The 12,641-nt window shown below is 47.4% G+C and overlaps 1 protein-coding gene across 1 annotated transcript in view; it reads right to left on the minus strand.

Annotated features, from left to right (window-relative positions):
• RNF17 (ring finger protein 17) overlaps positions 1 to 12,641 on the minus strand; it is a 720,374-nt gene that overhangs the window by 675,707 nt on the left and 32,026 nt on the right. The window contains exon 3 of the mRNA XM_040339329.1: positions 8,387 to 8,460. Coding sequence (XP_040195263.1) covers positions 8,387 to 8,460 — 74 coding nt within the window. The remainder of the gene's footprint in view (positions 1 to 8,386; positions 8,461 to 12,641) is intronic.

Genomic DNA, 12,641 nt, shown 5'->3' on the forward strand with positions numbered 1-12,641 from the left:
CCAAGTAGGCACCAGAAGTCTGGATGCCCAAAAAGGAGGTGAATCACATCTTGGCCTGGGCAGAAAGGCATATTCCTCGACCTATCTGCTGTCTTAATTCCAGGGGTAGAAAATTGTCAGCCAGATTTTTTAATCCGCAAGCAACTGAGTCCAGGAGAATGGTCTCTACACCCCAACATGTTTCAAATCATATGTCAGAAATGGGGAACCCCAGATGTGGACCTGTTGGCTTCCAGGTTCAACGCAAAACTGGACAGTTTTGTGTCAAAAACAAGAGATCTCTATGCTCAAGGCTCAAATGCCCCGACAATCTCATGGGATCGGTATTCCCTGATTTATCCATTCCCTCCAGTACCGCTCCTCCCACGATTCCTTTAGAGCAGGGGTGTCAAACTGGCGGCCCTCCAGCTGTTCCGAAACTACAAGTCCCATCATGCCTCTGCCTGTGAGAGTCATGCTTGTACCTGTTAGCCTTGCAATGCCTCATGGGACTTGTAGTTTTGCAACAGCTGGAGGGCCGCCAGTTTGACACCCCTGCTTTAGAGGGTCAAGAAGGAAGGAAAGACAGTGATTTTGGTCGCCCCGGATTGACCCAGGAGTACCTGGTACGCAGAAGTCGTAAGGATGGCAGTAGGAAGACCTTGGATTCTTCCATTACGCCCAGACCTACTATCGCAGGGTTCAATATTCCATCCTGCCTTACAAAGTCTAAATTAATAGTTTGGCTGTTGAGACCCACATTCTGAGGAAATGTGGGCTCTCAGGGCCAGTCCTATCCACCCTGGTAAATGCTAGGAAGCCGGCCTCCAGGCTCATCTACTACAGAATCTGGAAGGCATATGTTTCCTGGTGTGAACCCAGAATGTGGCTTCCTAGGAAAGTTTGACATTAATAGGATTCTTGCCTTTCTTCAGTTGGGCTTAGATATGAAGTTGGCCTTGAGCACTATCAAGGGCCAAATCTCGGCTTTGTCTGTATTTTTTCAAAAACCACTTGCTTCTCATTCTCTAGTTAGGGCCTTTGTTCAGGGTGCACTGTGGTTAAATCCGCCGATTAAGTCTCCCCATGGGATTTGAATTTGGTATTGTCTGTTTTACAGAAGCTACCTTTTGAACCTTTACACCAGGATTCTCTAAGTCTGTTGACACAGAAACTGTTTTCTTCTTGTAGCCATATCTTCGGCTAGAAGGGTATCTGAATTGAATTGTGTAAAGAACCGTATATGATTATTCATGAAGACACGGTGGTGCTACGGCCGCACCCAAATAACTTACCCAAGGTGGTTTCAGGTGTTCATCTGAACCAAGATATAGACCTACCTTCGTTTTTCCAGATCCGCAGTCTGCGGAGGAAGAGAGTCTACACTCTAGATGTTGCAAGAGCGGTAAGGGTTTATCTGCAAGCTACGGCTCAGAGAAGGAAGACTGAGATTGTTCATTCTGCCACAAGGCCCAAAGAAGGGTCAGGCAGCGTCAAGATCCACTATTGCAAAGTGGATTTGACAAGTTATTATTCAGGCCTATGATTTAGAAAAGAAGATCCTTCCTTTTCAGGTGATCGTGCACTCGACTAGAGCAGTTAGTGCTTTGCGGGCAGTGCATCACCAGGCCTCCATGGCTCAGATCTGTAAGGCTGCTACTTGTAACTAGGAATAGAGCTGGGCTAATGAGATGGACTTTAGACGGTACAAGTGAATATAGTAAAAATACTATGGGTATATTTATTTATAAAAGTAGAAAATTTACAGAACAAGAAATTATATACAGAACTTTGTGAACATGATACTATAATATCAGCATATTATTCACAGTTATTACTAATGCATGTATGTTAAAGGAACAGAAATCATACAGCACCAGAAATTATATAAAAACTTTTAGATTCTTAGGACTGTACTGTATTGAATATGCGGAGTGATGAGGATTGCTTTTATCAACATGTTTTGCGTTGAAAAAACGCTTCATCAGGAGCATAACGGTAAATACGATAAGTCTCCGCAGGAATGTGTTTAACAAACCATCGAGAATAGTCAAATGGCATATATAGTGATGTTACCTGGCCTGCCTGGTAGGCTAATGACAGGTTGTTTAAAACATCAGGATATATGCGTGTAAAAAGCTTTGGGCTAGTGCACAAAAATATAAAAGGCACTAGCCCAAAGCTTTTTACACGCATATATCCTGAAGTTTTAAACAACCTGTCATTAGCCTACCAGGCAGGCCAGGTAACATCACTATATATGCCATTTGACTATTCTCCAACGTTTGTTTCACACATTCCTGCGGAGACTTATCGTATTTACCGTTATGCTCCTGATGAAGCGTTTTTTCCATGCAAAACATGTTGAGTAAAAGCGAGTAAAAGCAATCCTCATCACTCCGCATATTCAATACAGTCCTAAGGATCTAAAAGTTTTTAAATAATTTCTGGTGCTGAATGATTTCTGTTCCTTTAACATACATGCATTAGTAATAACTTTTATGAAATCTCTATGTATGTACTGTGAATAATATGCGGATATTATAGTATGTTCATAAAGGGCCAGATTCACAGCGTACTTTCAAATTTGCCGCGTCGTATCTTTATTTGTAATTCACAAACAAAGATACGACGGCTTTTGGCTAAGATCCGACAGGCGTACGGCTTTGTACGCCTTCAAAACGTAGGTGTAATTCTCCGGCGGCCGCTGGGTGGAGTTCGCGTCGTTTTCCAGCATCGGGTATGCAAATTAGCTGATTACGGCGATCCACGAAGATACGCGTGTTCGTTGCAATCTCTTACGTCGTCGCTAGTCGGTTTTTCCCGTCGCAAACATAAGCCTGCTTTTTCATGGCTTACATTTAGAACAGCCATGTTAAAGTATGGCCGTCGTTCCCGCGTCGAATTTCAATTTTTTATTTTTTTTGCGTAAGACGTCCGGGAATACGAAAGTAAGTTACGCACGTCGCCGTTCAAAAAAAACACGTAGGGGCGCCGTAATTTCGCTCAAAGCACGGCGGGAAATTTCCAACGGAGCATGCGCAGAACGTTCGGCGCGGGAACGCGCCTAATTTAAATGGTACACGCCCAATTTGAATTCGGCGAGCTTGCGCCGGACGGCTTTACGTTACACCGCCGTAAGTTTACACGCACATGTGCTTGGTGAATCAGGCACTTGCTCTGAAAACTTGCGGCGGTGTAATGTAAAGACGATACGTTACGCCGCCGCAGATCTCTGTGAATCTGGCCCATAGTTCTGTATATAATTTCTTGTTCTGTACATTTTCTACTTTTATAAATAAATATACCCATAGTATTTTTACTATATTCACTTGTACCGTCTAAAGTCCATCTCATTAGCCCAGCTCTATTCCTAGTTACATATTATCGGGACGTTGGTACACTGCTACACTGGCATTCACAGCGTTAGTCGCCCTGTGTTTTATGCACTCTTTTTAGCAAGACCCATCTATATAAGGCTGCTACTTGGTCTTATTAAATGTTTGGGAATTCTAACACCATAGAGCAGGCATCACTAAATGGCGGACCGCGGTCCGGTTCCGGCCCCAGTAGCCATACTGCCCGGACCGCAGCCTCGGCAAATAGTTTGCCTGCATGTTTCAGTCCTCACCCCAGCTCGCCCGCCTGCTGCTATGTTTACAGCATGGCAGGCATGCCGCGCGCGGGTTTGTCTCTCCCTCGGAACGCTGCACCCGCCCTCCACCTGTCTTATTTACATAAGATGAAAAGCTCGGCCACTCTGAACAAAGGGCGGGACTTTTTAAGTTAAGACGAGCGTGATTGGTTGCTACGCAGTGGGCGGTCCTAGCAATCAATCAATCACTCACCTTGAACTTGTCCCACCCATTGTCCAGAGCGGCCGCGCTGCACATCTTGTGTAAAATTTAAGGTACGGTTCTGTGGGGAGGGGGAAATGCTGTGCTGCGCTGTGCTGCTATGAGGACAGGAGTCTACTATCTAGGGGGGTCTGTAAGGGGGGGGGGACCAGCCTATTGGAGGGGGACCCAGTTTGTAAGGGGGGACCCAGTCTGTAAGGGGGGGTAGTCTTATGGAGGGGGACCCAGTCTGTAAGGGGAGGGGGGGGACCAGTCTGATTGAGGGGGACCAGTCTGATTGAGGGGGACCCAGTCTGTAAGGGGGGACCCAGTCTGTAAGGGGGGGGTAGTCTTATGGAGGGGGACCCAGTCTGTAAGGGGAGGGGGGGACCAGTCTGATTGAGGGGGACCCAGTCTGTAAGGGGGGACCCAGTCTGTTGGAGGGGAACCAGCCTGATGGAGGGGGACCAGTCTGTAAGGGGGGACCCAGACTCTGTTGGAGGGGGACCCATTCTGATGGAGGGGACCAGTCTGTGATGGGGGGAGGACCAGTCTGTGATGGAGGGGGACCAGTCTGTGATGGGGGAGGACCAGTCTGTGATGGGGGAGGACCAGTCTGTGATGGGGGAGGACCAGTCTGTGATGGCAGGGGACCAGTCTGTGATGGCAGGGGACCAGTCTGTGATGGCAGGAGGACCAGTCTGTGATGGCAGGGGACCAGTCTGTGATGGGGAGCACCAGTCTGTAATGGGGGGCAGTCTGATGGGGGGGACCAGTCTGTGATGGCGGACCCAGTCTGTAAGGGGGGACCAGTCTGTAAGGGGAGGGGGGACCAGTCTGATGGAGGGGGACCAGTCTGTAAGGGGGGACCCAGTCTGATGGAGGGGGACCCAGTCTGTAAGGGGGGGGACCCAGTCTCTGTTGGAGGGGAACCAGTCTGTGATGGGGGGAGGACCAGTCTGCAATGGAGGGGGACCAGTCTGTGATGGAGGGGGACCAGTCATGGGGGAGCACCAGTCTGTGATGGGGGGACCAGTCTGTGATGGGGGGACCAGTCTGTGATGGGGGGGGGGACCAGTCTGTGATGGGGGGGAGGACCAGTCTGTGGTGGGGGGGAGGACCAGTCTGTGGTGGGGGGGGAGGACCAGTCTGTGGTGGGGGGGAGGACCAGTCTGTGATGGGGGAGGACCAGTCTGTGATGGGGGAGGACCAGTCTGTGATGGGGGAGGACCAGTCTGTGATGGCAGGGGACCAGTCTGTGATGGCAGGGGACCAGTCTGTGATGGCAGGAGGACCAGTCTGTGATGGCAGGGGACCAGTCTGTGATGGGGAGCACCAGTCTGTAATGGGGGGCAGTCTGATGGGGGGGACCAGTCTGTGATGGCGGACCCAGTCTGTAAGGGGGGACCAGTCTGTAAGGGGAGGGGGGACCAGTCTGATGGAGGGGGACCAGTCTGTAAGGGGGGACCCAGTCTGATGGAGGGGGACCCAGTCTGTAAGGGGGGGGACCCAGTCTCTGTTGGAGGGGAACCAGTCTGTGATGGGGGAGGACCAGTCTGCAATGGAGGGGGACCAGTCTGTGATGGAGGGGGACCAGTCATGGGGGAGCACCAGTCTGTGATGGGGGGACCAGTCTGTGATGGGGGGACCAGTCTGTGATGGGGGGGGGACCAGTCTGTGATGGGGGGGGAGGACCAGTCTGTGGTGGGGGGGAGGACCAGTCTGTGGTGGGGGGGAGGACCAGTCTGTGGTGGGGGGGAGGACCAGTCTGTGGTGGGGGGGAGGACCAGTCTGTGATGGGGGGAGGACCAGTCTGTGGTGGGGGGAGGACCAGTCTGTGGTGGGGGGAGGACCAGTCTGTGGTGGGGGGAGGACCAGTCTGTGGTGGGGGGAGGACCAGTCTGTGATGGGGGGACCAGTCTGTGATGGGGGGGGGACCAGTCTGTGATGGGGGGAGGATCAGTCTGGGATGGGGGGAGGACCAGTCTGTGGTGGGGGGAGGACCAGTCTGTGGTGGGGGGGAGGACCAGTCTGTGGTGGGGGGGAGAACCAGTCTGTGGTGGGGGGGAGGACCAGTCTGTGGTGGGGGGAGGACCAGTCTGTGGTGGGGGGAGGACCAGTCTGTGGTGGGGGGAGGACCAGTCTGTGGTGGGGGGAGGACCAGTCTGTGGTGGGGGGAGGACCAGTCTGTGATGGGGGGAGGACCAGTCTGTGAGGAGGGGGGACAAATTTGTGATGAGGGGGGGACCAATCTGATGGGGGGGACTAGTCTGTGACACTCGGACCTCCACTAGAAGAAACATTTTCTGACCGGACCCCCGTGAATTTTAATTCACTACCCCTGCCATAGAGGATAAAATGGCGGTCGTTGCAATACTTTGCCACACTATTTGTGCAGCTGTCTTACAAGCGCACTTTTTTTGGGGAAAAAAATAAATAAAAATCACCTTTTTGAATAAAAAAATAAAAATAAATATAAAAAAATTAGTCAGCCCAAACTTTTTATATTGTGAAAGTAGAGCTGCACGATTCTGGCCAAAATGAGAATCACGATTTTTTTGCTTAGAATGAAGATCACGATTCTCACGGCACAAAATCTTTTACATTTACACAAAAAAAAAAAATGGGCCAACTTTACTGGCTATTTTTTTTTTTTTTAATTCATTAAAGTAATTGTTTCCAAAAAAATTTGCATTAAAAAGACTGCTGCACAAATGCAGTGCAACATTAAATATTGCAACAACCGCCATTTTATTCTCTAGGGTCTCTACTTAAAAAAAATATATAATGTTTGGGGGGTTTCCAAGTAATTTTCTAGCAAAAAAAAAAATTATGATTTTAACTTGAAAAGAGCTGTCAGAAAAAGGTTTGGTGTTTAAGTGGTCAAACGTTCCCTAATTTACATACAGAAGTTTATTCCTTTGATGTGATACAATGTTTAGACTTAAAGGATCACTAAAGGAAAACATTTATTTTGCTGAAATGACTGTTTACAGGGTATAGAGACATAATAGTTAACTGATTCCTTTTAAAAACGATTAAAAATAGATAAAAATCAATCATATAATGTGCCTCTAGATGCAAAAACGAAAGTGAAACTAATTTAGTCTTTGCATGTTATTTTATGCCTCTGTGCTGGACAGTGCCATAGAGAGTCATGGCTAGGAAAACGAAACTAAACTCTCCCATGACTTTTTTCATAAGGAGCCAGACAATCAGGAAGTGTCCAGAACAGAGTAGTATTACAGCAACATCAGAGCAAAAACGAGCAATGAGGACATGAAACCAGGACTGCAGTGAGGTAAAGGAAGCTATTTAGCTAAAAAAAAAAAAAAAAATTTCCTTTAGTGACCCTTTAACTTTCCACTGATAAAGAATGTTCAAAACTTGGCAGGCTGGCCAGACTTTGACTTTTGGCTGAGAGCAGACAGGAAATTCTTTGCATACCAAAGTGCAGAGAGAAAATTATTTTCATGTCAAAGATCATGAAACCCTGTGTCAAGAATTGCAACGGAAAAAGATTGCAATAATGATTGACGATTAATCGTGCAGCTCTATGTGAAAGATAATGTTATGCTGAGTAAATTGCTACCCAACATGTCACGCTTCAACGTTGGGCCCACTCGTGGAATGGCGACAAACTTACCATTAAAAGCTCCGTTGGCGACGTTTAAAGTTTTGAGCTACAGAGGAGGTCTAGGGCTAGAATTATTGCTCTCGCTCTACCGATTGTGGCGATACCTCACATGTGGTTTGAACACTGTTTTCATAGGCGGGCGCTGCTTATGTATGCGTTCTCTTCTGCGCGCAAGCTCGACGGGGCGCTTTCAAAACTTTGGGTCACTTTTACGTAAACATCCCTTGTAATAGAAAAAAGCATGACAGGTCCTCTTAAGGTCAAAAAGACCTCACTTCCCCTCACTTGTCTCCATACCCAGGCTCCTCTTTGCCCCCGAAAAAAGTGATCTTGCAGTGTATTGAAAGAGGACCACCCGCTTAAGAAAGATACCGGGGTTATGGTAGCTAGCTGCTACCATAACAACGGTATTTCTTTTCAAAGTATCGACGTATTCCTGCGGTGGCCGGTCCATAAGTAGTTAAACAAACATGTCATACTTACCTGCTGTGTGTAATGGTTTTGCACAGAATACCCCTGATTCTCCTCTTCTGGGGGTCCCCACTGACGATTCTAGCTCCTCCTGCCATCAGAATGCCCCTATAGCAAGCTGTATAGTATAGAGTTCCCTTATAGCAAGCTGTATAGTATAAAGTGCCCCTATAGCAAGGTAAGAAAAACATCTGCCTTTAGAACCACTGCCTTCCTGCCCAGGACTATGTGTCCCATTAGGCATTGCTCCTCACACATTCACAAGTTCTCAGGCACTTACGGTGTACTGAGCTTCATGTGTGCTGCACTGTATTTCCTGATATGTAAACAAATAATGCATTTTGTATGCAGGCCAACTAATCGGCTGGCCGATTAATCAATTATAAAAATAGTTGACACCAATTTTGATAATCAATTTGTTAATCGATTAGTTCTTTCAGCCCTACAAATTAACAACACTTACTTTACAGGAATGTCGCTTTCAACAAAAAGATCTTCACGACTGCTTAAACTTTGACAATCTTCATTTCCACGATACTGATTTTTTAAAAGAAAAAAAAAGAAAATTATGAATGAGATCATATGTTATAAAATTTTGCAAATACCCTATCTTCATAAATTTAGGCCAAATTGTATTCTGCTAGATTTCTTTGGTAAAAATAACTAAAATTGTTACATATTATTTAGTCTGTATGACAATTATAGAGTCTACAAATTATAGGTACACATACCCCCAAAATGACACCTTTTTGGAAAGTAGACAATCCAAGGTATTTAGTAAAAGGCATGGGGAGTTCTCTGAAGTTGTGATTTTTGTCACAATTAAGAAAGAATTATTTTTTTCTTAAAGTTGCTATTTTATCAAGTATTCATACACAGTACAGACATACTTTAAGAAGAGGCATAGCAGAATGTGTTTTTGGGTGCAAGTCTGAGTATGGGGGGTACCACTTGTGAGACTTTCACAGCATAGTTGCATAAGGAGGGTCCCAAAATCCAAACACCACCTTTGGGCTTTCAAGGTGCATTAACCAAAAGGTACTTTATTTTTGTAATAAAGATGGATTACAGCATACCAATTGACACGGTACAGTACACTCCATGCAAAGCAGACACAGTCATATACAGAAATACAACTTGGTTCGAGCAATATATTACACCTTGTATTTATTTCACTAAACACCGATGATCAATAAGTCGCTATGATGGGGTATTCTCAAAAGATATGGAAGAAAATACCTACTTGTGTTTTACATCTAGGGCATATGGGATCTCGGTCTGGAAAAAGGCAGTCCTCTCATTCCTCCCTGTCCAGTGAGGGTATGTCCCTATGCCATGCGTCCCACAGTCGTTCTATCTTGGGGGAGTCGGTGCCCAGGAGTGTGGCGTATAGAGCAGAGAGGGGTTTAGTAAGGTCTCCTGGAGCCATAAGTTCAATAGGGTCAGCCTGGAGGAGGGGCAATAGAGGAAACTGGGCACTGCGTCATTTTAACTGATAACTGCGCAGTCCTGCGATGCTGTAGCCAAACAAAAATTTACATCCTTTTTTGCCACAAATAGAGCTTTCTTTTTGTGGTATTTGATCACCTTTGCGGTTTTCATTTTCTGAGCTATAAACAAAAAAGCGACAATTATGAAAAAAAAAAAAAAAAAAAATATTCCTCCTTTTAGGTCAATATGTATTCTTTTACATTTTTTACCAAAATCGCATATTGATTGGTTCGCACAAAAGTTATAGTGTCTACAAAATAGGGGATAGATTTATGGCATTTTTATTATTTACTAATAATGGCGGTGATCTGCGATTTTTATCGGGACTTTGATATTGTGGAGGACAGATCGGACACTTGACACATTTTTGGGACCATTGACAATTATACAGCAATCAGTGCTATAAAAATGCACCGATTACTGTATAAATGGCACTGGCAGGGAAGGGGTTAACACTAGGGGCGATCAACTGTGTTTCCCAAGTGCGTTATAACTGTGGGGGGGGATATGACCATGACCGACTAGGGGAGTTGAGAGATCGATGTTCATACTTGGTATGAACACACAGTCCGTCGCCTCTCCTTTGAGAGAACCGGGATCTGTGTGTTAACACACACACACACACACACACACACACACACAGATCCTGGTTCTCGCTCTGTCACGAGCGTTTGCGGGTGTCCAGCGATAATTGCACCCGCATAGACTTCGGACACACGCTGTAGGCGCCTCCTACAGCGTCTTAAAGGGCCGGCGTACAGTTGAGACTGGCTCGTCCATGGGAGCCATTGTGTACAGTAATATCCAAGCGGGGATTCCCGCAATAGGGAGAGTGGTCACCTAAACATGACAACCGGAGGGTCCACCACCGGTGAAGAAGCCCATTTCTTGAGAAGGCTCTCCTCAAAGGGGCACTGAACCGCCAGGCGGTGAGTGACTACAAAAGTCCTCTGCGGTTTTTTCAATCTGCATCTTAGAAATTTTAAAGGGCACAGAAGGAAAAAACCTACACAGAGCGGTCTGATTTGTGTGACCCAAAAAAGACAGAGCCCTCAGCAGAAACCCAGCTGCACTATCCAGCTTAAGGGAGTCCCTTACAGCAGTGAGAAGCACACCCACAAGTGCCTTATGCACCGACCCAGGTACCTGGTCCATGGCTCCATAAGAGCATTCTCCCTGGGATAACGGGGGGGCACTATTAACCCCCGCCCGTCCGCAGTCCACCCCCAACCTGGCACAAAAGTGTCCAGGACTAACAGTAAAACGTTTGCGGGAATCCCAGGTGCTAACACCTGCTGCCACCACAAGCATGTTGGGAAAGGAACCCAGATACTGACTCCACAACAAAAACTGGAACTCCTAGGGCCCTATTCAGGGTATCCCACCCACTTGCTGAACTGACCAGGGGTACCCAGGAGACTCGCCACAGGAGGAGACTGCCCAGCACTGCCGCCCGCCCTCAATACAAAGCGGGTGGAGAGCAAAAAAACGTGAGGTAACTTGTGAGGCATCTGAAGAGACCTGAGTGCGCCGTAGGATTCAGCGCTAGGGGCCAGGACTACTCAAAGATGGCCGCTGAGCGTTCAAAACGCGGCCACAGAAAAATGGCCGACCGCAATGTAAGCTGCGCCATAGCGCGGTTACAACAAAATGGCGGTCAATGGGAGTTTTCAATGAAATTGCAAACCACCCAAAAAATTGCGCCAGCGCCGCAAAAATGCCGCATTTAAACAGGGAAAGCCTTTTAGGGCTTTAAAAGTGAAAAAAAAGGGAAAGTACCCCCAGTACAAAAAAAACGCAGGTCAGATACCACAGTCCCATCAGGAAGCCCCCCCAACAGCCGCAATGTTAGCAATGCAGCAGAGGGAAAAGGAGCAGGGAAGGGAGCAGAAGAGGACCCCCGAACCCCAGGAATGTCCAGCTGTACCAACGCACCTAAGCGGGAGGGACTGTACTTACCCGTCCAAGCGAGGACTCGCTGACGCATTCCTGACAGACCTACAACCGCAATGGAGGTAGCCGTCGGCCTGGTCCACTGTGAGCGAGACAACACCACAGCCCCGTCATATGTGGACCTCGGAGTGGAAAGCTCACCGGCCACCCCAGGAGTTATGGGGCATGTCGTGGCAGACCCAGCCTCTTTGCAAAGGTGTGCTCACGCTCGCTGGTCGGACTGAGTAGACTACAAGGATCTATATTATCCAGCCTGTCTCAGCCGACAGTTGAAAGAAGATTCTTCAAGAAAAAATGTAAATAAAATACAATTTCTCCTCAGGGCGCTGGGCCCAAAGGGAGCCATACGTCCTCCTCCTTTGCTAAGCAGAACGAAACTGAGGCTGCATACTGCAGGGAGGAGGGTTATGTCTGGAGGGACCGCTCCCTGGGCGGGACTGTTCGACTCTGTTCATGTAACATGTACTTAATTATCTAACATGTTTCTGCCTAGTCCTCTCTCCTGTAAACAGGCAACATAACCCACTTATCAAGATTTAAGGAGCCGTGTCTGTCCATGGACGATGAGAGAAAGAAAAAAAAATTGCTTTGATTGGTTTGCGCAAAAGTTAGAGCGTTTACAAAATAGGAGATAGTTTTATGGTATTTTTATTAAATGTATTTTTTTACTAGTAATGGCAGCGATCAGCGTTTTTTTTCGTGACTGCGACATTATGGCGGACACATGACACATTTTTGGGACCATTGTAATTTTCACAGCGAAAAGTGCTATAAAAAATACACCGATACTGTGAAAATGACAATAGCAGGGAATGGGGTTAACCACTAGGGGGCACTAAGGGGTTAAGCGTGCCCTAAGGGAGCGATTCTCACTGTAGGGGGGCGTGGCTGGACGTGCAACGTCACCGATAGTCGTTCCCTATAACAGGGAACAGACGATTAGTGACACTGCCACAGAAGAACGGGGAAGGTGTGTTTACACTCACCTCTCCCCATTCTTCAGCTCCTGTGAGCTGATCGTGGGACACCGGCGGCAATCGGGTCCCGCGGGCACGGTCAAGGAGCTTCGGACCGGGTCACAACCCACGGCTGGGCTGTTAAAGGGCAACGTACCAAATACGTCCGTGGACACCACTCCATCTTCTCACACAGAGATGTAGGCCTTCCAAGGGCAATAGTAGATCTTCCACGAAGATGACTTCCGTGTCCTCAGCATGGTTGAAATGACCGAATCCGACAGACCTCGGTCCCTTAGCACCTGACTTTCAATAGCC

This window comes from Rana temporaria, chromosome 2 (assembly GCF_905171775.1).
Source record: "Rana temporaria chromosome 2, aRanTem1.1, whole genome shotgun sequence".
NCBI lineage: Eukaryota > Metazoa > Chordata > Amphibia > Anura > Ranidae > Rana > Rana temporaria.